The 27,826-nt window shown below is 34.6% G+C and overlaps 1 protein-coding gene across 1 annotated transcript; it reads right to left on the bottom strand.

Annotated features, from left to right (window-relative positions):
- Positions 1-13,050: 13,050 nt before the first annotated feature.
- On the bottom strand, positions 13,051-24,531 carry LOC120858798 (arylacetamide deacetylase). The gene is made up of 4 exons (XM_040235117.1): positions 24,316-24,531; positions 22,443-22,512; positions 21,052-21,223; positions 13,051-15,944 (listed from the first exon to the last, which is right to left on the bottom strand). Exons 1-4 carry the CDS (start codon positions 24,491-24,493, stop codon positions 15,348-15,350), a joined length of 1,017 nt encoding a protein of 338 aa, XP_040091051.1. The 5' UTR covers positions 24,494-24,531; the 3' UTR covers positions 13,051-15,347.
- Positions 24,532-27,826: the final 3,295 nt, after the last annotated feature.

Below are 27,826 nucleotides of genomic sequence, written 5' to 3'. Positions count from 1 at the left end.
AAAAAATTACCAAATCTTCAAAAAGCTGGCCTCATAAAAATACTAACTGGGTTTTCTCTCTTTTGACCATGTATACTTTTTAGTTGTTTTTTCTAAGAACATACATTTTCTTTTGGTTGTATTCACTAGTTGTAGATTTTAGATTCCACATGTAAATGATATCATACAGTATTTGCCTTTCTTTCCATTTTAAAATATGTAAATGTATTTAAAATAGCAGCCAAATGAAAGTCTTGTCAAGAGGAGGTGGGGTAGAGAATATTTGTCTTCATTTTATTATTTTTTAGAGTAGCTACTACTGATGCTATCTCTCCAGATAAATTAGAAGCTCAGATTGCATTAAGCAGTTGCAAAATGTAGAGATGAAGGAGGATATGCACACAGAGGTTGCCACAAACAACTATGATCAAATTATCAATGATGAATAAGTCAAAAGAAAAGGCAAAAGGCAAAGTAGAAAGTCAAAGCTGAGCAGGAAATCGACTTCAAAAGCTGGTAAGAAGGCAAGTGCATGAAAACAAGAGACCTCACATGCTATGGGACAGTCCAGGGGTCTCTCAAAGACCTATAAAAAAATAAGTAGGCTTGGCAGTAGATTGAATGGAATGATACAGTGCCAGTCTTGTAGGGAGTTACACATGAGAGCATTTTGTGCTGTGTTTTTTGTTGTGCATTTTTATCCCACCTGACAGAAATCTCTATTGATGATTTCTCCTTTTCTTCAGCAGAGAGCAAAGGCATCATGATGGGCAGTTGAAAAAATGTGGGGCTGAATTTACAGTCATTCACTGACTGCACCCTGATGCTGATGGAGCACAATTAAGAGTCTCTAATTGGAATAAAAATCTGTTCTTTAAAAAAAAAAAGGAAGAAAAGTATTATATAAAGTATTGTATGCCATTATGGAATTCATCTCTTGAATACAAAAACTGATCAACTTTGTAGATTTGTTGGGAGCCACGTTAGGCATTACTGACAAAATGGAGGCATGGTCCCAGGCCCCCTCTCCTCATTCCGCAGGCACGGATCCTGGATAAAGGAGTTAGGCCTTGTAATTCTCACTTATCTTTTCCTTTCCTCAGCTGAGTTGACTGAAAAGGAGTATTAAGGTGCTCATTGCTCTTGAGAGAAGCATGAGAAGGCACAAAGCCTTCTGCAGCTGTGCTCAGAGAATAATTCATAGAGTTAATCATTGACATTTGTTTAAGGACTTTTACAAAGGAGTGTTCCAGGATGAGCACATAGGCCTCAGCTTGAGGCCATGGGAGGGATTGCTATCTGAAGCTTATTTGTGAGGAAAATGTTTGTGGCAAGGGAGTTTACTGAATTTAGGGTTTAGAAAAAATTAAAATAGAAGTTAAAGATTTAAGGAATGTTGTAAAGTTAGCATATTTTACTATAGCTTATAGAAGTTAGGAATTTTTAGAGACACTGTAGCTAGAAGCCTTTTTAAGAGATAGTGAGCTCAGGATATTAGGGGCAAACAGGATTTAGGAAGATAAGTAGTAAACTGAGGAATGTAGCATGAGTTACAATGTAATCACAAATTAACTATAGGACACATTACTGGAGGTAGATTAGATGATAAGGCTGATTCGGAGAGAATCACTGAAGCAGGAACTCTGAAGAGCAACAGTGATTTATGGAGATAATAAATCTGCGAGAGGGGGATCTGAAAATGTCAAACCTCTGGCCTAATGTTTTTGTAAAAGTATAAAAGAGAATCTTAAACTGGGCAGTCCAAAAGAAACTTGAGAGGCTGTCTCATTCGCTGACATCATTCACCTCTTCAGGTTGAATCCCTGGCTGCTGGAGCTGGACTCTGTCATAGGTTAATCATCTAGATAAACTGAATTTTTAAAAAAGCATATTTTATCTTACTTTATGTAGCAACCATATTAGACAAAATCCAACAATTTTTTTTCTGGTCCCAAAATCACCAAGGAAACTTGAGACAGAAGAAAACACATACATTTGGTGAAAACCAGCTGTAAAATGCAGACCTAATATCAAACAGTTAAATGATAGACTTAATATCAAATAGTTAAAATCTGAACACTAGAAAAAACACAATTGCCAGGAGCCACCACGGGAGATCCCACCCATGACAAAGATCATGTGGAGAAGACCTGACAGGCAAAGGCAGATCAGGATTCGAGGGGCTCTCTAGACCTGCTGGAGCATCTACCCCAAAATCAGAATCTGTCTTACTATTTTGTGCTTTTCACCAACTCTTCTGACATTAACAGAGGGCTATCCCTGACCACCTTTTTCTGGAGAAAATAAACTTAGGGCTGTAGCTAATAAGTCTCCTGGACATGACAGGAATATTTTGAATCAAACCCCTCTGATGGCTTTCTAGCTTGCTTGGCAGTTTTATCCAGACTCTTGCAGCTACGCAGATGATTATTCACAGCCTCCCAACTGTGAGAGACACGAGAAGACTAAATATATAGAGCCTTTCAAAGAGTTAAAAACTATTAGAGTAGTGCTGGTGTAGGATTTCACTGTTGAGCCAATGCTTGCTGCTAAGTTCCCATATCTCTTATCCATTGTGCACCTGGGAGTGCATTAGTTAACATAGTTGGAATTTAAGAAAAACAAGAAATAGCTTTGAAATTAACCATATCAGACCTTTGAGCTAATTGGTTCTTTCTTTGTTGTAATTCACTGCACCTTTGCTCCGTGAGAAATGCAACTCTGTTTAATACTTTCTGAGGCTGACATAGATTAGAAATATGAAGAAAAAATATTTCAAGGGAAAATAAGTTTTCTGGTTGAGCAGCCTTCATCAAAAGAGGGTCATAAAATGTTCACAGGCCTCCAAGGCCAGAAAATAATGTATACAATATTGTTTATGGGAAAGGTATGAAGAAAAAAATCCTGATTTCGATAAAGACAAAACAGATGTAATGTTTGGGCTGACTCTGTATGACTTTGCATCTTTCATTTGCCTCTATGTACAAGTCAAGGTATAAAAGTTCTTTTTGAAAATAAAGGGCCTTGCTCACCAAAGCTTGGTCACCCCATGTCTTTCTTTCTCTCTCTTACTCTCTTTTTCAGGCTGATCCCTTGGAACATAGAGGCTCTCTGTGTTCACTTTCCTGTCTGGGCTTCTAAGACCTGAACAGAAAGGCGCTCTGTGTCTTCACTCCCTCAGGAGACCGGGAGGGTGCCTGCGGCCTACGTGAACAGAGCAAGTCCCTTGTCTTGGGGCTTTATTAGCTTTCTGTGTAAACCAAGAAATATCAGCCTCTTTCTCTCCTCTGTTTTCTTATCTGCAATATTCTTTCTTTCTCTCTCTCTAAATCATTCTCTTCACCGATGCCGTTTCTCCTGAGGGTTCCCCTGGATCCTGCGGGGGCTGGACCCTGGCACACAATAGTCTCCATTCTCCTCAATCTTTCTGTCCCTAAAATTATACTGGAGATCCTAGACAGTGCAATAAGATAAGAAAGAGACATAAAAGACATACATAGTTTTAAGGAGTAATTAAAACACTTATTCACAGATGACAGGATTACCTACAAAGTAAATCATAAATCATTTAGTCTAAAGCTATTACAACCAATAAGTAAACTAAGCAAGGTCTTGGGATATAATAAGATCAATATATAAAAGCAAGTGTGCTTCTATATTCCTGATATCAACAATTAGAAATGAAAATTACAAAAAGAAAACACTGAAATTTGCAATGGCCTTTAATATGAAATAATCAGGTATAAGCTTAAAAAAGTATAAATAATACTCATATAGGAATTACACATCTGTACCTCTGTTCTTGTCAAACTTATCAGTCAGTTCAGTTGCTCAATCGTGTCCGACTCTTTGTGACCCCACGGACTGCAGCACATGAAACTTCCCTGTCCCACCAACTCCCTTCATGTTCATTCACTTTTTTGGCAGTGATTTTGCTTGTTTTATGTTAAAATATCACATGTAATAATACTCTGATTCAGTTAAGCACGAATTTTAGTACACTGAACTCTGATAACACTGGACCATCTTTATTAGCTAAATTTTACTGTTGCAGCACCCTTTGAGGCAGGCAGAGAATAATGGCAAACACACTAATGAAAGTATTCCACAAAGATTTCTGAAATACGTTTTACAAATTATTGAATTCATAATGTTTCAGGAAGTATCCATTTAGAGGCACACACACAATTTTTTTTTAATTTTTATTTTTACTTTATTTTACTTTACAATACTGTATTGGTTTTGCCATACACTGACATGAATCCACCATGGGTGTACATGAGTTCCCAATCCTGAACCCCCCTCCCACCTCCCACCCCATATCATCTCTCTGGATCATCCCCGTGCACCAGCCCCAAGCATCCTGTATCCTGCATCGAACATAGACTGGTGATTCGTTTCTTACATGATAGTATACATGTTTCAGTGCCATTCTCCCAAATTATCCCACCCTTTTCCTCTCCCTCAGAGTCCAAAAGTCTGTTCTATACATCTCTGTCTCTTTTGCTGTCTCACATACAGGGTTATCATTACCTTCTTTCTAAATTCCATATATATGTGTTAGTATACTGTATTGGTGTTTTTCTTTCTGGCTTACTTCACTCTGTATAATCGGCTCCAGTTTCATCCATCTCATTAAAACTGATTCAAATGTATTCTTTTTAATGGCTGAGTAATACTCCATTGTGTATATATACCACAGCTTTCTTATCTATTCATCTGCTGATGGACATCTAGGTTGCTTCCATGAACTGGCTATTATAAACAGTGCTGTGATGAACATTGGGGTACATGTGTCTCTTTCTATTCTGGTTTCCTCGGTGTGTATGCCTAGCAGTGGGATTGCTGGGTCATAAGGCAGTTCTATTTGCAATTTTTTAAGGAATCTCCACACTGTTCTCCATAATGGCTGTACTAGTTTGCATTACCACCAACAGTGTAAGAGGGTTCCCTTTTCTCCACACCCTCTCCAGCATTTATTGCTTGCAGACTTTTGGATCGCAGCCATTCTGACTGGCACACACACAATTTTTAAAACTCAATTTATTTCATGTAAAACATCTTCAAACTTACCTATTTAATTCCTCAATAATTTATTTTCCCAGAATTATTTTAGAAAACATATTACTATATTGAGGTTTGGTATATGGATATGGATCTATGTATGGTGTGTGTGTTTACACTTGTATACATGCACATATCAGTTCAGTTCAGTTTAGTCACTCAGTCGTGTCCGGCTCTTTGAGACCCCATGAATTGCAGCACACCAGGCCTCCCTGTCCATCACCAGCTCCCGGAGTTTACCCAAACCCATGTCCGTCAAGTCGGTGATGCCATCCAGCCATCTCATCCTCTGTTGTCCCCTTCTCCTCCTGCCCCCAATCCCTCCCAGCATCAGGGTCTTTTCCAATGAGTCAACACTTTGCATCAGGTGGCCAAAGTATTGGAGTTTCAGCTTCAACATCAGTCCTTCCAATGAACACCCAGGACTTATCTCCTTTAGCATGGACTGGTTGGATCTTCTTGCAGTCCGAGGGACTCTCAAGAGTCTTCTCTAACACCACAGTTCAGAAGCACCAATTCTTCGGTGCTCAGCTTTCTTTGCTGTTCAACTCTCATATCCATACATGACCACTGGAAAAACCATAGCCTTGACTAGACAGACCTTTGTTGGCAAAGTAATGTCTCTGCTTTTAAATATGCTATCGAGGTTGGTCATAACTTTCCTTTCAAAGGAGTAATTTCATGGCTGCAGTCACCATCTGCAGTGATTTTGGAGCCACTGTTTCCACTGTTTCCCCATCTATTTCTCATGAAGTGATGGGACCAGATGTCATGATCTTAGTTTTCTGAATGTTGAGCTTTAAGCCAACTTTTTTACTCTCTTCCTTCACTTATACATATATGCATATACAAGCATATGTCACACACATATATTTTTTGTTTACTTGTGTTTCTCCTATTACTGATCAGCCATGCATATTTGGAATTATTTACTTATACTGACTCCTTGCCAATCTCGAAGAACCAGATTAAAAAATGTATATGCTGCTTTTCTCTGGTTAAAGTAAGTTCTCCCTACCATTTCATCAAAATTCAAGAGATCCAGATATATTTAATATATAATGAATTGTATTTCATTTTCCTGGACTAAGGAGATGAGTTGTGCACTAAGAAATGTATTTTGCAATGGTGAACAGTTAATATTGAACTGGGACAAAAAATTACTTAGAGAAACAACTTAATTCATGCTAGAGATAAATAATATCTATCTATTCTGAGGAACAAAAGTGAGTGAATTACTCTGAGACTAACCTATAAAAATCATTCCTTGACAACAACGACAGTTATGTACATGTGGATTTAGGAAGACTGTGATTGATAAAACATGTGTTCCTAACAGAAATCCTTTGGGTTATTGTCCTTTTTTCCTGAAATTCTGGGGCTTACCTTTTTCTATATTGATCAGATTTTTATTGTAGGTTTTCATGTAGCCAATTAATATACTGATCGGCTGCTCTATAACCAACTTTAGTAAAAAGAAAAGAAAGTGTTCCATGGAATGCACCCTCTATGTGGTTATGGATCACTCGAACTCCAGAATTCTGAAGTCGAGTGACATACATGAGTCCATCATCTCTTAAGACATCATATTGACAAGTGATGACATAGGTCAGGGGTAAACCACGCAACTTGCTGTCATCAGCTAGCAATGGTGAAGCTTTCACATCCAGAATCTCTGGATATTTTTTAGCCAGCTCTGAACTACCATGAGTTGGAGTCTTATAAATGTGACCTTTTTTAAACTTCTCAGGGAGCAAAGAGCTCCAGTTAACAAATTTGAACAGATGGCTTGATTCCAGACGAATGTGTTAGTTGGAAAGCATTGCTTTATTAAGTGATCTATCTGTAATAAAATATTCACTTCAGAATCTGACCATGAGTAACTTGGGCAGAACTGGATAATGTGCATTTTCTCTATATGATGGTAAATCAAAATCAAAATTCTGAAGGGCAGGATATGTTAAAGTTTGAACCTTGAGCTTGATCTTGATATCTGGATCTTCTAAGAGCTGAAAAAAATTAGAATGTTGTTTAAATAAATCTCTTAAATGAAAAAAGGAAATAACTACAATGCAAAAAATGTATCCTTAAATTTAAAATCCTTAAAAATACAACATAACACAACATTTTGATAAAAAATAAATGTTAATATCAAGCAAATTTTAGTACTAGATATTCATAAATTATATGCAACTTTTAATTTCCAAGGCAAAAATAATCAGTCTTGATCGTATGAGATAGATTGTGTAAGATCTTTTATTTTGATGTGAATTTCATACATTGTAACCTGGATTTGTAATTTGAAGCTTTGTACATATTTAATCCTCTCTTTTCCATTATTAAGAATATTTTACATATCTAAGTATGTCAACAATCATTGAGATGGGAAGGAGATAGCTCTAATACTGAAGAGATGTTTTTTCTTGCATAAATCTACACCATGTGGAATAATTTTTTTTATTTCTTTGAGCATTGCTCTGTCTTTTCTAGGGCTAGTCCCCATCTTTCCAGGAACAGTAGAATTTTATAGTTTCCTTCTAAGTTAATTTTCCTGCAATATACTTCTGCTACTGAAACAAAGAAATTATTGTATCTGTCATAAAATATGTATTTAGTAACCCATGTGTTTTCTTTTTTTGCACAATAATATTTGGACAAATTAAAATGTTCAGACTTTCAAAAGGTTGTTTTTTCAAACACTACCAACTTCATCTTGTATTAATATATGCCTGGAGCACTGGCTTACTCAAGAGAAGTCAGACTGATTAGGACACTGAAAAACAGTATTGCTTACACATTATTCAGAGCACTGGCCAGGACTTCAGGTGCAGTTTGGTAACGGTAGTGTGTATCTAATTCCAAGAGAATATTTTAAATGACTAACCATTAAGTATGATGTTTCTTATAAGAGTTTTTGTTTACATACATTCAAAGTTAAAAATCTCTCTTTTTACTATTTATAGCTTACTATTAATAAATTAACTAATAGTTTATTATTTTGCTTCATCTTTAAAATGTTGAATATTGTCTCTAAACAGTTTAATTTGAGAGTATCATAAGATTTCTAAAATTTAATTATTAATTTGGATAATTGTATTAATATCATGTTAAACCTATCACATTCTACTGGAATAAATGCAAGATAATCATGCTATGCTACCTTTTTGACATATTGCTTAATTTTTTGGCTAGTAATTCATTTCAAGATTTTGTATCTATGCTCATAAATGTGAATGCCTGTAATTTTTCCTTCTTAAACTGACCTTTTCAGGTTAAAAAATCATGACATATCCACTTCTCAAAATGCAACTTTTGTTAATTTTATGAATTCTTTTTTAGAAGTAGAGATATTTGTTTTAAAAATACATGTTAGAGTTTGTGTTTAAATCTATTTGACCCTTCACTAAGTATGTGTCTGTGTGTAAAAATATTAAAATGACTATTCAGTTTATTTCATGATAGTAGAATAATTCTTGTTCTATATTTCTCCTACTGTCAGATCTTCCTTTGGTGAATCTTTCCATTTCATTACATTTAACAGCATAGCAGTAAAAGCTTTCAAAGTATACTATTGTCCTTTTAATATCTGTGAGATATGTAATTGTAGTCCCCTCTTCATTCTTTATATTGGTTTATTAAGATTCTCCTCTTTTTTTTTTTGGTCTATCTCACCAGAGATTAGAGCTTCCCTGATGGCTCAGTAGTAAAGTATTCACCTGCAATGCAGGAGGGAAGATTTCCCTTGGAGAAGGAAATGGCAACCCACACCAGTATCCTTGTTTGGGAAATCCCATGGACAGAAGAGCCTGGCAATTAAAGTTCATGGGGACGCAAAAGAGTCAGACACAACTTAAGCGACTAACCAGCACCACCAGAGACTTATCAGTGGAAGTACATTTGTTGACTTTGCTGATTCTATTGTGTTTGTTTTCAACTTCATTTGTATGTTTTTCTATCTCTCATATCCTTACTTCTATTATCTTTTCTTCTAATTTTTAGGCACTCTTCTTTTTTTAGTTTCATGAAATAGTTGCTGACTGGTTCATTTCAATAATTTTTATATATTTAGTTAAGGCTGTATATTTTTCCCTAGATATTGATATAGATGTATTTCATAAAGCATAATAATAATATTTTCATTGTATTGTGAAAGTTGCTTAGTGGTCTCCAACTCTTTGCTACCCCATGGACTATATAGTCCATGGAATTCTCCAGATCAGAATATTGGAGTGGGTAGCCTTCCCATTCTCCAGGGGATCTTCCCAACCCAGGGAATGAACTCAGGTCCCCCTCATTGCAGACAGATTCTTTACCAGCTGAGCCACAAGGGAAGCCCAATAATATTGGACTGGGTAGCAGTTCAAATATTTGCACATTCTCATTGTTATTTCTTCTTTCACACTTGGATTAATCAGGAATGAGCATTTTACTATCAAAACATAGACTTTTTTCTTGACATTTTATTGGTAATCCAAAGTATTATGCTAACTGTGGATAGAGATATAATCAAGATAACTTGACTTCTCAAATTTTATTGTGCATATAAATCACTTGGAACCCTTGCTAATATGCATATTGCTATTCAGGAACTCTGTGATAAAAGCAGTAATTCTGCATGTCTAATAAGTGCCCAGATACTGCTGATACTGCTAGTCCACAGACTATGCTATGAATATCATGAGTCTATTTGGTTTCTGTTCTTTGAATTGATTGAGGCTTGGTTATAACTCTGCATATGCTTGATTAGAAAAAATATATTTTGTGTGCTTGAAAAGAATGTACTTTCTGGTAATTATTATTTTATGTTCACTGTTAAATTTATTAGCCAAGCTGTTCTATTACTGAAAGAGGTTAGTAAAAATCTTCCACTTTTGCTATTTATTTGTCAATTTTTCCTTTATTTCTATCAGTTTTGCTCTGTGTATTTGGAGACTATGTTATTAATTGCATATAAATTGATAGGATCTTTTTCATCTTCCAGTGGAATGGACTTAAAATTAGGAATGTTGCATGCTAAATCTGGTGATAGGTTTTTCTTCTAAAACTAATTAATCTGATTATAAAGTATTAATGATCATACTAATTAGCATTTGCATGACATATATTTTACTAACTTTTTAATTCCCATCTATCTATTTACTTATATTTTATTGCATCTTTCACACAACTTATGGTTATTTTAAAATTTTATCATTTCCTTATTTTATATTCTACCAGAACTTTTAGGCTTCACTGGTGGCTTAGCAGTTAAAGCTTCTGCCTCGAATGCAGGAGACCGGGTTTGATCCCTGGGTCAGGAAGATCCCCTGAGAAGGGAATGGTAACCCACTCCAGTATTCTTGCCTGGAGATTCCCATGGACAGAGAAGCCTGATAGGCTACAGTCCACAGGGTAGCAAAGAGTTGGACACAACTCAGTGACTTCACTTTCACTTTGCACACTATTTATCTATTATTGTACATTAAGTTTATCTCACCTATTCTTTTTTCTGTCTTTTGCATTTTTTGATGTATTGTCTCATTATTCTATTTCCTTGTGATATCTTTTTATTTGTACTTTTTTAAAATAAATTTTTATAGGTTACACTAGGAATTAAAATAAAATTCATTAATTTATCAATGTCTAATATGAATTGTATCTTTATTATCTTCTTAGACAATAGAAAGCTATTCAGTTCAGTTTGGTCACTAAGTTGTGTCTGTGACCCTGTGAATCACAGCACACCAGGCCTCCCTGAAATATATACTTTAATTTTCAAAGCATTCAGGTGCAACTAGTAATAAGTCATGGTAATAGATCTAAGTAATAGAAATTGTGGGGAATAATTTTCTTAACCAAAGGCAAATCTTTCTCAGGTTAAAATAGATATGTAGAAATTAAACTTCACCCTTAAGATGCTATCTTTAAAAAAAAGTTATTGAGGAATCTGCATACCATTTTTCAGAGTAGCAGTACCAGTTTACATTCCTTCCAGCATTGGATCAAGGTTTTCTTTTCTCCACGTTGTCACTAGCATCTCCCTCTTGTCTGTTTTTAAAATCATCATCCTAACTGGTGTGAGGTGATATTTCACTGTGGTTTTGATTTGTATTTCCTTGATGATTAGTGATATTGAGTACTTCTTCATGTACTTGTTGATAAGTTTGTTGGGAGAAATTGACATATGTTGAGGTATAGGGAGGTCATTTTGGCTTATACATGATTTGGCTGGAACTTTATGCCAACCCAAAAGAGTCTGTCTTATGACCTGTCAAACATCCACTTGCTTTAACCAGTTTTTAAAAATGCAATTACTAGATTGTGTAGAAGGTCCAACTTTGAAGACAGGGATAAATGCTTCCACTTCCTATGTCACTGATGCTAGTTCTCCCTTGATGAGCTTTTCTTCCCAAATACCAACGCCATGCTGATGCATTGTGTATGTTCTAGTCCATCTCTTTTGAAAGCTTGTAGGAATGTATCCATCATGTTTGATATTTGTTCCTTGTTCTGACAGGATATAAAACTGTGGATCGGGCACCCAAAATGGAGCCAGGTAGCCATTTTGTGGATGTAGTTTTGGATATGTTCTTGCATCACTGAGAACTTGAACTTTCTGAACTGTATAAAATTCAAGGACAGCATCAGCCATTTTCAAAATATCTTCTGCGAGTGTTAATAAACATGAGTCTGGGTCTGTTCATCCAAAACACAGCAAAGTCAACCTACTGACACTGGATTGTGGTGAAGGAAAGCATAGCGTTTAATGCAGGGTGCCAAGCAAGGAGAATGAGCAGTTAGTGCTCAAAAGATCTGAACTCCCCACTGGTTTTTGGAGATGGATTTTTAAAGGCAATTCTGGTGGTGTGGTTGCAGGGTGCCTGAATATCTTTCAGATCTTTTTAAATTGATTGTTGGCTGAGGGTGATATTTTGGGAGTCAACATCATCAACCTTGTTTTCCCAACTGGTTTGAGGTCCATATGCTGGTTGTTAGTAGTTTCCATCTGTGGGAGTCTGGTGTCTATAAAAACAACTCAGGAGGGACTTCCCTGGTGGTCCAGTGTTGAAGACTCTGGCCTCCCAATCCATGGAGTCCGGCTTTGAACCCTGCTCAGGGAACTAGATGCCCCATGCAGCAATGAAGATGAAAGATCCCATGGCCCCCAACCAAGACTGGTGCAGCAAAATAAATACATAAGCACTTTTTTAAAAAAAAAAAGCACATTAGGAATGTGCTTCAGACACTGTTATCAATGTTCTGCTGGGAGATCCTGTATCTCTGCGATATGCTTGATCTAGTGTTTAAAGTGTTATCAGTTTGCTGGCCCTATCACTATTCTTTGTTGGTACATGTTCACATTTTCTTAATCATCAGCATTCTAAAAATTGGAGGATAATTGCTTTTACAATTTTGTCTTAGTTTCTGTTGTATGATGAAGTAAATCAGCTATATTTACACATATATCCCCTCCCTCTTGAGTTTTCCTCCCCTCCCCCATATCCAAACACTCTATGTCATCACAGAGTACTAAGCTGAGCTCCCTGTGTTATACAGCAACTTCCCACTAGCTATCTACTTTCATACCTCAACGCTACTCTCTCCATTCGTCCCACCCTCCCCTTTCCCATCATGTCCACATGTCCATACCCTATGTCTACATCTCTATTCCAGCACTGCAAACAGAATTTCTCAAAAACCTCTATCAAAACAAATAGGCTTGGCAATAGATTGAATGGAATGAGACAGTGTCTGTCTGGTGGTAGGGAGGCACACATGAAAGCACGTTGTGTGGTATTCTTTGTTGTGCATTTCTACCCCACCTGACAGAACTTTCTATTGATGTTTTCTGTTTTTCTTCAGCAGAGAGCAAAGGCATCAGGATGGGAAGTTGACAAAAATGAGGAGTTTAATTTACATAGTCATTCACTGATTGTCATGTACCCTGATGCTTAAGGAGCACAATTAAGAGTCTCTAATTGGAATAAAAATCTGTTCTTTAAGAAATGAAGAAAAAAGTAATAAATATAAAGAATTGTATGACTTTGTATAATTCATCTCTGGAGTACAAAAATTGATTGACTTTGTAGATTAAACAACCAGATAAATTGAATACAGAGAAAATAGCATGTAATTATTTCAATTTATGTAGCAACTATATTAGACAAAATTCAGCAATTATTTCATTGTCCCAAATTCAAAAAGCAAACTTGAAGAGAATAAACACATTTGGTAAAAAGAAACTCTAAAATGCAGACCTAATCAAGCTGTTAGATAATACACTTAATATCAAATAATTAAAATCTGAACGCTGGAAAAAACACAAGAGTATCCATTCTTGCCACTCTTTCCCTAACACTTTACTGGAGATCCTAGACAGAGCAATATGACCAGAAAGAAACATAAAAGGTATGAAGACTGTTAATAATTATTGATAAAACTCATATTCACAGTTGAAACAATTATCTACATAGAAAATCATAAATCATTTAGTGTAGAGCTTTCACTGAATTTAGCAAGGGCTTAGGATACAAGGTCAATATATAAAAGCAACTGGCTTCTATATCCCTGATGTCAACAACTAGAAAATGAAAATTACAAGTAAATATTGTAATTTTGAACAGGTTTAAATATGAAAAAAATCAGATATAAATTTAAGAAAATAACATAATAATGCACGATTTGTTTCTGGACTTCTGTTTTGGTCTAATTCACATCCATTCACTTATTCAGCAGTGTTTTTGCTTGTTTTATTTTAAATACACTAATTCAGTTAAGGAAATATTTTCTAGTATGCTGAACTCGAACACTGGACTGTCTTTATTTGATGAAGTTTTCCACTGCAGAATACTTTGAGGTAGGCAGAGGATAATGACAAACACCAGTAACAGAAGTATTCAACAAAATATTTTTACAGCACTTTTTTCAAATAATTGAATTAATTATGTTTCATAAATTCTCTATTTAGAGGCACACATACAATTTTTTTTAAATAAATTTATTTTATATAAAACATCTTCAAACTTACCTATCAACTACTCAATAATTTATTTTCCCAAAACTATTTTTAAATTTATAATGCTATAATGTGGCTTGGTATACATTTGAGGACATGTATATATGTGCTGCTGCTGCTCCTAAGTCACTTCAGTCGTGTCTGACTCTGTGCAACCCCATAGACGGCAGCCCACCAGGCTCCTCCGTCCCTGGGATTCTCCAGGGAACACTGGAGTGGGTGTGTGTGTATATACAGATATATATATATGTAGATATAGATTAAATACATTGGTATATGAGCATATGTGCAAACATATATGTATGAAAGTGAAAATGAAGTTGCTCAGTCGTGTCCCACTCTTTGCCACCCCATAGACTGTAGTGTACCAGGCTCCTCTGTCCATGGGACTTTCCAGTCAATATTACTGGAGTGGATTGCCATTTGCTTCTCCAGAGGATCTTCCCAACCCAGGGCTCGAACCTGGGTCTCCCTCATTGTATACAGACGCTTTACCATCTGAGCCGCCAAGGAAGTCCAATATGTATACACATATGTATTTTTGTTTCCTTGTGCTTCTATTACTGCTCAGCTACTCATATTTGGAGCTATTTTCTTAGCTGACTCTATGTTGATGTATGGAAAAACCAATACAATATTGTAAAGTAATTAGCCTCCAATTAAAATAAATAAATTTATATTTTAAAAAAAGATTCAGATTATCCAAAAGTAAATGTTGCTTTTGTCTGGCTAAAATAATCTGTCAGCACCTCTCATCAAAATATCAAGAGACTGAGATATCTTTATATCTCAATTATTTATATTTTGTTTTCCTTGACTAAGGAGTTGTGCATTAGAAAATAAATTTTGCAGTGGTGGACAGTTGATATAGAACTGGGACAAAAATACATAGAAAGAATAATAACTTCATTCATGCCAGCATTAAATGGATCTTATCCAAGGACCTGAAACCACGCAGAGTAAATGGTTGATATTAAACAAGCAGACACTTCTAACTGAAATAATTTATGAAGCAAGTAAAATGAAAGGAATGTAAGAAAACTAGATGCTTGAAAATGATAGCTAAAAGTGAAAAATAAAATCTAATATACTCTGAGAAACAAAAGTGAGTGAATTACTGAGACTAACCTGTAAAAATCATTCCTTGACAATAACAACGATTACCTACATGCAGATTTAGAAAGACTGTACGTCTATAATATGTTCATACGTCTATAAAACACGTATTCCTAATGTGAATACTCTCAGTGTTTGTCCTTTTTTCCTGAAATTCTGGGGCTTACCTTTTTCTATATTGATCAGATTTTTATTATAGGTTTTCATGTAGCCAATTAATATACTGATTGGCTGCTCTATAACCAACTTTAGTAAAAAGAAAAGAAAGTGTTCCATGGAATGCACCCTCTATGTGGTTATGGATCACTCGAACTCCAGAATTCTGAAGTCGAGTGACATACATGAGTCCATCATCTCTTAAGACATCATATTGACAAGTGATGACATAGGTCAGGGGTAAACCACGCAACTTGCTGTCATCAGCTAGCAATGGTGAAGCTTTCACATCTAGAATCCCTGGATATTTTTTAGCTAGCTCTGAACTACCGTGAGTTGGAGTCTTATAAATGTGACCTTTCTTAAACTTCTCAGGGAGCAAAGAACTCCAGTTAACAAATTTGAACAGATGGCTTGATTCCAGAGGAATGTGTTGGTTGGAAAGCATTGCTTTCTTAAGTGATCTATCTGAAGTAAAATATTCACTCCAGAATCTGACCATGAGTGATTTTGACAGAACTGGATAATGTGCATTTTCTTGATATGATGGTAAATCAAAATCAAAATTCTGAAGGGCAGGATATATTAAAGACTGAACCTTGAGCTTGATCTTGATATCTGGATCTTCTAAGAGCTGAAAAAAATTATAATATATTGTTTTAATAAGTCCTTTTAATGAAAAAATTAACCACAATGTTAAAATAATGTATTATTAAGGTTCTTAAAAATACAATTCAATAACACATTTTGATAAAAAATAAAAATCTTAATATCAAGTAAATTTTAGTATTCAGTTCAGTTTAGTTCAGTCACTCAGTTGTGTCTGACTCTTTGCAACCTCAGGAACTCCAGCATGCCAGGCCTCCCTGTATATTAGATGTTCATAAAGTTAATATGTTTTAATTTTCAAAGCAAAATTAATTTGTATCCTCATAGACTGTGGAATAGAATCATTTTTTTAAAAAGAGGATCTTTTACTAAATGTAATTTCATACTTATGGAACCTGGATTTATCATCTGAGGTTCTATAAGTTCATAACCATGTACTTGATCTTCTCTTTTCTATTATTGAGCTTCCCTGGTGGCTCAGATGGTAAGGAATCCACCTGCAATGCCAGAGACTTGGATTCAAACCCTGGATAGGGAAAATCCCATGGAGAAGGGAATGGCTATCCACTCCAGTATTCTTGCCTGGAAAATTCCATGGACAGAGGAGCCTGGCAGGCTACAGTTCATGGGGTCACAAAGAGTCAGACGCGACTGAGTGATTAACATATTTTTCTATTATTAGAATTATTTTAAATATCTAAATATGTTAGCAAGAATTGAGATGGGAAGGAAATACCTTGAGTTTTAAAGAGATGCTTAATTCTGGGTAAGTTTAAATTATACAGAACTATTAAGTTTTTAATATTTGAACTTATTTGATATTTTAACTTATTACTCAAATTTAATATTTAAACAATAGTTCAAATAAAATGTGAATTTTTGTGCTTTTCTAAATATAGTCCCCATCTTCTTCCAGAAACAGAATTCTATAGTTTTCTTCAAAGCTAATTTTCCTGCAATGTGCTTCTGTTACTGGAACAAACTGATCATTTTATCAGTCATAAAATATGTATCTAGTGTACTACATAGTTATGTTTGGTAAGTTAAAACTTTATCTTGTATATGCCTGAAGCAATGACATACTCAGGAAGAATCAAACTGATTAACACACCGAAAAATAGTATCACTTGCTTATCATTCAGAGCACTGGCCAGGATTTCAGGTACAATTGGGTACAGGTAGTGTGTATCCAATTTTCAAGAGAAAACTTTTATGAATTACCTATTAAGTATGATGTTTCTTCTAAGTGATTTTGTATAAATACTTTTTCAAATTAAGGAGATTCTTTTCTATTCACTGTTTCCTAATTTTTTCATATTTGTAGATTTTGGATATTATCTTTAAACAATTTACTTTTACTAAGATAATCATTATTTTCTTCTTTAAATTATTAATTTGGAGAATTGTATTAAAGGTATTTTAATGTTAAACCTATCACAATCTACTAGAATGAACTCAAAATAGTCATGATATACTAACCATTTAAAGTATTGTTTAATTTTTTGGATAGTATTTTAGTTCAGGATTTTGCATCTGTGTTCACAAATGTAGATGTTTATTATTTTTCCTTCTCAAATTGACCTTGTCAGTTTACAAATCAAGATACATCAGCCTCCCAAAATGCAACATTTTGCAACTTTTGGAATTTGTTTTTAGTAGATATTTCTGTTAAAAATACTTCTTAGAGTTTGTGTTTAAAATTATTTGATCCTGGAGTGTGTGTGTGTCAAAATATAAAAATGACCATTCAGTTTATTTCATGATAATAATATAATCCTTGTTACATATTTCCTTTAGAGTCAGTTCTTTTTATGGTGAATATTTCTATTTCATGTAAATTTGAATGCATTGCTCTAAAGGTGTTCAAAGTATACTATTGTATTTTTAATATCTGTAAGATATATAGCTATAGTCTCCTTTTCTTCCTTATATCAACTTATTAAGAGTCTCATTTTTTTTTTTTTTTTGGTCTGTCTCACCCAGACTAATAATCAACTGTACTGCTTTTTTCAAGAAACTATTTCTGTTGACTTTTCTGATCTTATTGTGTTTATTTTTAATTTCATTTTTATGCTCTCATCTATCTTTTATCCCTTTTTATTTTGTCTTTGTTTTTATTTTTTAGGCATTCTTTTCTTTGTTTAATTTCATGAAATGGATATTGACCTGTCAATTTTAGCAATTTTTTCTTATATTTAGTTAAGGCTTTATATTTTCCTCTGAATGTTGATATATCTGTGTTTCACACAGTATAATGTATATCTATTATAATGCAGGTCAAATATTTCACATTTTCATTATGATTTCTTCTTTCACAGGTGGATTAATCAGGAATGAGCATCTTACTTTCAAAACATACAGAGTTTTCTCTTGATATTTTATTAGTAGTTCAAAGCATTATGCTAACTGTGGACAGAGATATAATCAAAATAATTTGATTTCTCAAATTTTATTGTGCATACTTAGAATCACTTGGAATTCTTGTTACATACGCATAGTGTTATTCAGGACATCTGTGGTAAGACCAATGATTCTCTATCTCCAATAAGTGCCCAGATGCTGCTGATACTGCTAGTCCACATACTATGCTATGAATAGCAGGGGTCTATTTGATTTCAGTTCTTTGAATTGTTTCAGAGTTGGTTTATAACCCTGCATATGTGCATAATTAAGAAAACTGTTTTGTGGGTTTCAAAGAAATGTACATTCTTCTGTTTATTATTTTATGTTCACTGTTTAAATTTATCAACCATACTGTTCTATTACTGAAAGAGATTAGTAAAATTCTTCCAGTTTTGCTATTAACTTGTTCATTTTCCTTTATTTCTTATCAGCTTTGCTCTGTGTTTTCAGACTGTTATTAATTGCATGTAAATGGATGTGGGTTTTTTTTCATCTTCCAGTAAATGGAATTATAGTTAGGAATGTTGCATGTTAATCCCAGGAATAGTTTCTTTCCTCTAAGATTATTTAATATGATTGTAAAATAAGTATACTGATCAGTATTTGCTTGACATATCTTTTACTATCTTTTTTCATGCACCTATCTATATCTGTATTTTAAAACATCCTATTCATACAACTTCTGTTGGAATTTAAAATTTTATTGTTTCCATTTTTGTATTCTACCAGAATTTTTAATACCTCTACATCAAAACATTTATTAATATTTTTGGTTTAAATTCATAATTTATGTATTATTGTACATTCTATTTATCTCATCTATTCTATTATTCTTTTTCCCTTTTGTATTCTTTGAAATATTTTTTATTATTCAATTTTCCAGTGATATCATTTTATTGGTACATTTTTATAAAATTTTTTTATATGTCCACTAAGGATAAACATAAAATTCATTACTCTATCAATGTGAAGATGGCTGGATGGCATCACCGACTCGATAGACATGAGTTTGAGTGAACTCTGGGAGTTGGTGATGGACAGGGAGGCCTGGCGTGCTGTGTTTCATGGGGTCTCAAAGAGTCGGACACGACTGAGCAACTGAACTGAACTGAACTGAATATTAATTATATCTTTATTACCTTCTTACAGAATATAAAGTTATTGGAATATTTCAATATCCTAATTAGCCCTTCTATGCATAGGTAATTATTATTTTTCAAATTAATTTATTTCTATTTTTATATCACAGGACACAATTATTATTGTTTTATAGAGTCATGCTCATTTTCATTTTAGTTTGTGAATATATTTACCTTTTTTCCTTCTCTTTATTTTTTCCTACCTTTTTGATCCTCCCTCAGTGGTTAATTTCCTTCTGCCTGCTGTGAATTTTCTGGAATTTTATTTCTAAAAAATGTCATTTTTTCCTCAGATTAGGAGGATATATTCATATTAGTCTTTTTGCCAGGACTTCCCTGGTGGCTCAGATGGTAAAGCGTCTGCCTACAATGCGGGAGACCTGGGTTCAATCCCTGGGTAGGGAAGATTTCTTGGAGAAGGAAATGGCAACCCACTCCAGTATTCTTGCCTGGAAAATCCCATGGATGGAGGAGCCTGGTAGGCTACTGTTCATGGGGTCGCAAAGAGTCAGACACGACTGAGCGACTTCACTCACTCATATATTTAATGACTTCTCACTATTTTGTATTTTCTATCTTTTAATCTCTCTGTTCAATATTACAAACAATTTTCTGATCTCTCTTCCAACTTTCTATATTGCTGTATTGCAGTCAATATGTTAACACTTCTACATAGTAAAACCTAGAATGAACCCTAATATAAACTATGGACTTTGGAGGATTATAATGTGTAAATACAAGTTCATTAACTGTAATAAATGTACCACTCTGGGTGGGGTTGTTGATAATGAAAGAATCTATGAAAGTGTGGCAGAAGGTAGACTGTAAATTTCTCATCTTCCTCTCAATTTTTATACGAATCTAAAATTGCTCAAAATGTATAAAATCTTAAAACAACTGCATTGAAAGCCTAATTTGTATGGGTAATGTTTTTATTTATTGAAATTTTGTTTATTTTTCCAATATCTTATATTAGTTTTTATAGCTTCTTTCATGAGCATATTTCCAAATTTTAAAATACACTTTTATTTATTTTAAACAGATTCTACTAAAACATTTTTCTAACAATAACAATATCTGAATCTGAGTGATATTTTTTTCCTGTTAATTTGTTTTTATTTTCCTCTTTGTATATCTGTTTACCTTCAACTCTCTGTTGATTACTAACAAAAAAATCAGTTTTAAGAATAAACTGGAACCTAGGATCATGTTGACTTCTCTCAGTGATGACCTATATTTCTTTCTGATAAGCATATATACACATATTAAAGTATATTATAATATACAATATTCTGAACATATGTCATGAATATACTTAGACTACATACAATATTCTGATTTCTTAATTATACTTATAGTTACCCTTTATTGATTTTCTCTCATTAAAGATGCCAATGAACTATATAGGAAATTGTTTCAGCATTTTATATATAAAGAAGTACCAAAGTATGAAATCATTCTTCTCAATGTTCCCTAAATAAGTAAAATAAAATTAGTGACAAATTATATTTCTAATCCTGATGTATGAGTCAAAAATTAGTAAATGAAAGATAAAGAAAATACAATAAGTGAAAATGATGAGCATCTTACCTGCTGTGCCACTGCTGCAGCTAAATTCCCTCCAGCACTGTCTCCAGAGATACCGATTCTTCCAGGATCTACACCATAGCTTTCAAGAATTTGGGGGTCTAAAAACCATTTTAATGCAGTGTACACATCTTCAAATTGAACTGGAAAATGGTACTTTGGGGCTAGTCTGTAGCTGTAGATAGGAAAACAATGCTTTCTTAATCATTGATTTTCTTATCATTTAAAATTTTTTATTTAATTTTTACTTTATATTGGCTTATATTTGATTAACATTGTTGTGTTAGTTTCAAGTGTACAGCAAAGTGATTCCATTACACATATACATATATCCATCCTTTTTCAGATTCCTTTCCATATAGTTTATAACAGAATATTGAGCAGAGTTCCCTGTGCTATAACCATTGGTTTTCCTGGACTCTTGACCCAAAATCAAAAGTAAAATTTTGCTTTTACCAACATATTTGTTGGAAACACGTTTTTCCTAATCATAAAATTTGACTAAGAATCTCTAAATATTGCCATATTTGCCATATTTATAATCAAAATGTAAAGTCCAATTGTTAAATTTGGTTCAGTCTTGGGGAAAAACTTAATAGCTGCTACCTTTCCCAGAAAAAAATATTTGCAGAGTGATTATTGCTGGTAAATGTTCTACCTTAAAAAAAAAAGTCATTATTATTACTTGTTTCTCTAGAATTACTGTTATTTTACCAAAATATATCAGTTTAATATGATCATTATTTCATTAGTCCATTAACTGAATTTTCTGAAGTTTATGTTTAAGGAGGTTCTCACAGAGAGTGTGTTCTATAGAAAATCTAAACCTTTTTCCTACTCTTTCTAAAGTGTGTATTAGAATGGACTTTGAGATAGGTTTTGTCTTACTTTCATGGTAAATATGGGTAATATCAATGGATTACTAACTTCTAGGCACCTTTCTAAGCACTGTTACATGTATTATAATATGTAGTTCCCATGTCAATGATGAGATATGCAAATCACTAATACTTAGAGTCAATATCCTTTAAAATATCACATAGTTACCAATCTGCAGAGCTGACATTCAACCCCAATCCTCTGGCTCCAAAATTTCCTTAATATTCTGCTAATTATAGGGAAAGATCCAGAGGTAGTAGTTAAATCCATGTGATATTGTTGGCTAACTTCACTTGAGCATCTTTCCTTTCTGACCTCTGTTCCTTCTTCAAATATGGTGTATGCCTTTTCTCTCCACTGCTGGACTGGACAGCTTCTGACATTAGGTTTCTCCGTCCATAGTCAATGTCATTAGAGGCACAGATTAATTTTTGCCATAATAAGACACTCTATATAGTTGTGTGTATATTGATATGTAAGGCATATGGCCTAAAATCAAATAACACAGCTCTTACTTGGTTGATATGACAACAGCATCAAGTCTGTCTGCTGTCCATCTTGACAGAAGGTCATAGGTGTAATAATCTGAAATAAAAGAAAAAATACTGGACTGTCGGGGACGTTCAACTTTAAGGGATCCAATATACTGCATTTTCCTTTGTGTGCCATTTCTTAAGGACTCTCTGTTCCTTATCAGTTTCTGGAATACAGGAAAGAGTAGAGCTGCATGCAGTTCTCAGGACTGAGATCATGGGAAAAGGCATCTGCTTGGATTCCTTTCGCTGACTCTCTTCAGCGACCTTGTATGTATTAGACTATCCATTTTGTTGCAACTGGTAGAATTTCATTCTTTGTAATGGCTGAGTAATCATTTTACTGAAAATATATAAGCATGCATTTCTGCTAATGAAATACCCTTGTTCCACTAGAGACTTGGGTCCTCCGCGTTCTTCTCTCTGTCTTCATTCTCTTTGGAGCGTGGAAGCCTACCAAGCTCAGTTTCTCCACCGGGCTTTCAAGACCTCCTTGAGAGGATGCCCTGTGCCTTTGTAAGCGGTACAAATCCTGTTCATGGGCTTTATTGGTTTTCCACATAACCCGAGAGAGATACTGTTCTCTCTCTCTTTTTCTCTCTTTCTTTCCGTCGACTCCGGTCCCCAGGTCCCAGTCTGTAAAAGACCACAATACTGGACCGCTGCTGCTGCTAAGTCGCTTCAGTCGTGTCCGACTCCGTGCGATCCCATAGACGGCAGCCCACCAGGCTCCGCCGTCCCTGGGATTCTCCAGGCAAGAACACTGGAGTGGGTTGCCATTTCCTTCTCCAATGCATGAAAGTGAAAAGTGAAAGTGAAGCCACTCAGTCATGTCCGACCCTCAGCGACCCCATGGACTGCAGCCTTCCAGGCCCCTCTGTCCATAGGATTTTCCAGGCAAGAGTACTGGAGTGGGGTGCCATTGCCTTCTCCGACTGGACCACTATAAGAATTTAAAAATGATAGTCAAGAATAAAGTTTACTGTGATGACTTTATATTTCTTCCCTTTATCTTAAAATATTACCTAAAGAAAAAAGTCTAATACTTAGCTTCCTGTTGATCAGTTTACATATTCACATGTCAGTAGAATGTGAATCATGAAGTCTGGTGATCCTTTCACTTGCCCCTGATCAATTTTCCTTTTCAGAGCACAGTGGCGTGTCTTACCTTTGCCAACCATACTCTCAATACACTGGACCTTGGACCTTGAACATCATCTTCCTACTTTCAATCCACAGTGCTATCCATTGTGATAACATACATGAAAAAATGTATTAAATGTCTCCTTTCAACATAAAAACTAAACTGTTTTTCTGGAGTACAACTTGATCTGGGAAAGGATAGAAATGTTCTTCAAGGGAAAAATAATAATAAAATGCAACTCATTATTTAGTCCTATACTGTTAAGCAGGAGATGATTTCAAGAAAGCTGACTGTACCTTAACATTTAATTAAGTAATTGGAAAGCTTTTTCACATCTATATTGGGCCATTGGGAACTTGGAAAATAATCATTTGAGTCTTGAAGGATAAATAAGACATTTCCAGCAATATGTTAATGAGTTCAAAGACAAAAAGAGTTTTTATTTGCTAAGGTGCTTAATCTTCATTCTGCGAAATTTGTAGGTTCTGTTAGTGAATGGTAGGATCAGAAACTGTCTTAATTTTTGTAACAAAAATGTGTTAAATTCTGAATGTTAACATTTTATTCAGACTGAGATTTCAAAAACTTAATTCATGTTGCTTTCCTGAAAATAATTTCAGAAGCAGGAGCATGATATTTATTTTGTAGCTCCCCATATGAGAATCATCATTTACATTATATGAAATGAATCTACCAATGTATCACCCTTACCATTACTACCAAAACACCAGCCACCACCATGAATATAAAACAAGCCTCTTCTTAATGATTTTGTCTTCTGTTGGGGCACATATATACGGACAGGAATATCATTGAATGTTGTATCTCTCACAATTATGTTTTCATCTGATGTTGGTGGAAAACTTTGAATGCTTGAAAAGAGTGTCATGAAATGGTTTAGCCCCAATATTTCAGCAAACAAGGCCTAAAATGAAATAAAAATACACATATACTTTAACTGTAAAAAATGTTTTGAGTCAAGAGGTGTACATAAATATTCAATATGACCCCAAAACTCTTAGTTATAGTCAGAAAAATCAATGATTATACCACCAGAAGATATACAAACCCAGATGTTTTACTACTGTAGGATGAATAACCTAAGTGACACTAATCCTCACTTATGCTGCTGCTGCTGCTGCTAAGTTGCTTCAGTCTGACTCTTTGCGGACTCCATGGACTGCAGCCTACCAGGCTCATCTGTCCATGGGATTTTCCAGGCAAGAGTACTGGAGTGGGGTGTCATTGCCTTCTCCAATCTTCACTTATACACTCACCCAATAGATATTAATATGGAATATATAATTCTGTTGTCAATACCCAGTAGAATTAGGCAAACTATTCATCCTCAAAAATAAAAAAGAAAAGAAAAAAATCACAGTCAAATGAAAGACAAATTATAAAAGTACATTGTAATATAATAATATGGGAAAAATTCTTTGGAATAATTGTCAAGGTGAGGAAAAGGTTTTTAACTTTTACTTTAAGACTTAAAAGGAAAATAGAGTTTGGATGATTAACTGAAGAGAAAACCTTTTGGTCAGATTAAGTAAGCTTAGTGTAGAGAAAAACAAAATATGGTGATAGAGAAATACAGGTTGTTTGCTATTCCTATCCTTTTAGACTCCAAGAGGTTGAATGAAAGGAAAGAGTCCTTAAGAAGAATTTAATAAAATATACAACACACACATATTAAAAGCCAAACAAAACCTAAAGGCTATGAAAGGCATATTGATAAATTAAGTTTTGTTAAATTTAACAATAATATTTTAAAAATCTAGTAAAGTGGTTGAAAAGTCAAAGCACAATGTAAATAATAAACTTGCAATTATGAAAATGGTAGTCTTTAGAATATATAACAAACTGATTACAGTAAGAAATAGACTAACAATTCAATAGATAAAAGACTCCAACATTTTTTTCATGAAAGGTGTAGAATGACTGAGGCTCTAAGGAACAAAAATACTCAATTTTCAAATATGTAATTCAAAAGGAATGGCAAATACAACAAAATGGTGGAATAAGCACTGTTTTAACCTTTCATTTCTAATTTTATTAAAGTTAAGGTAAAATAAAAATCTTAATACAGTTAATGCTATGAAAGCAAAATACAACTGGCCCTCCATGCCACCTCATGCGAAGAGTTGACTCATTGGAAAAGACTTTGATGCTGGGAGGGATTGGGGGCAGGAGAAGAAAGGGACGACCAAGGATGAGATGGCTGGATGGCATCACTGACTCAATGGACATGACTCTGAGTGAACTCCAGGAGTTGGTGATGGACAGAGAGGCCTGGCGTGCTGCGATTCATGGGGTAGCAAAGAGTCGGACACGACTGAGCGACTGAACTGAACTGACTGATCCTAGGGTTGTGATCTCTGGTGGGTTGAATCCAGGCTTCCCAGGTGGTGCTTTTGGTAAAGAACCCAACTGCCAATGCAGGAGACATAGGAGAGGCCAGTTTGATCCCTTGGATAGGGAAGATCCCCTGGAGGAAGGCATGGCAACCCACCCCAATATTCTTGCCTGGAGAATCCCACGGACAGAGGATCCTGGCAGTCTGCAGTCCATAGTGGTGCACAGAGTTGGACATAACAAGTGACTTAGCAGGCACACACAAGTTGAATCTACAGATACAAAATCCACTGATAGGAGGATTGGCTATATTAATTGGTCTGTGCCATTTAATATAAGGAACTTCAGCCTTGATATTGGTTTCTGAGGGGGTTTCTTCAATCAGTCTCCTGCCACCCTGATAACAAGACTGTATTATAATATAGGCTTCTGAAAAAAGACACAGTATTAGGAATCATAATAACAAAAAGCCTAATTCTCCAAGACACAGCAATACTAAAATGTGTATGCAAACAGTAACAGAACTTAACAATGCAGGAATCAAGAACTGAAAAATTGAAAGGAGAAACAAAGAAATCCAAAATTATAAGTTGGAAATTGACATTCTTATCTCATTTATTGTTAGAAAAAGCAAATAGAAAAATAGTAAGCATATAGAAAATTTGAAAAAACTATCAACTCAACAGAATTAATGTATTGAGGACATTCCACCCAATGAAAACAGAATACACATTCTTTCCAACTGCATAAAGAAATTTCACAAAGATGTATCACATGAAAAATTGGGGGGAAAAAATATCTCAACAAACTAAATAAATTAAGATCACACAGAATAGTTGTCAATCCATAGCATAAGTAAAATAAAAACTGGAAACATAATAGTGTATGAGGAATCCCTACACATTTGGAAATTAAACAACATATTCCTAAATAACTCACTGGCCAAGGAAAAGGTACCTCTATAGACAAACTGAAAAAATATTTTTAAGCAATTGGAAATGAAATTATAGCATATCAAAATTTGTAGAGTGCAGAAAAAGCATTGACTGAAGGGAAATTCTTAGCTTTAAATGCATTATTAGAGGAGAAGAAAGGTCTAAAGGAGCTGATCTAAGCTTCCTTCACTACAAATTTAGAGTTAGATTAGCATATTAAACTCAAAGTATGAAGGAAAGAATAAAGGGAGGGAAAAAAAACCCTAGAAATCAATAAAATAAAAATAGATAAAGAAAATTAAAGATTTATTCCTTGGGGAAAAAAATCCCATAAAATTGATCAGCCTCCAGTAAGAATAATCAAAAAATAAAAAGAGAAGTTGCAGTCTACCAATATCAGAAATAAATGAAAGGACATAATTTAAAATGCTCAGACCCATAGATACAGTAGGCAGCAGTCAGTGTGTGCTCAGATCAACTGGACTGGCTACCCGGGGAGTGTGAAGTGTAGGGCAAAATGGGACTAGGACTTGGATGACATGTAAGACATGTGGAAAGAAATTGAAGATGACACAAACAGACAGATATACGATGCTTATTAATTAGAATTGATATTATTACTGTAAAAATGACCATACTCCCCAAGGCAATCTACAGAGTCAAAGCAATCTCTGTCAAAATACCAGTGGCATGTTTCATAGAATTAGAATAAAGAACTCTAAAATTGTATAGAAATACAAAAGAAGCTGAATAACCCAAACGATTCTGATAAAAAAGAACAGTGCTGGAGGTATCATGCTCTCTGATTTCAAACTATACTACTAAGCTATACTGATCAAATAATGACTATACTGGAAAAAAAAAACAAACAAACCGAGACATCAGTGGATTAGAATTGTGATACTGGAAAAAAACAGATCCAGACATCAATG

The sequence above is a fragment of the Oryx dammah genome, unplaced genomic scaffold (genome assembly GCF_014754425.2).
Source record: "Oryx dammah isolate SB20612 unplaced genomic scaffold, SCBI_Odam_1.1 HiC_scaffold_2, whole genome shotgun sequence".
Classification (NCBI taxonomy): Eukaryota; Metazoa; Chordata; class Mammalia; order Artiodactyla; family Bovidae; genus Oryx; species Oryx dammah.
This window is presented reverse-complemented; position numbering and strand designations above follow the sequence as displayed.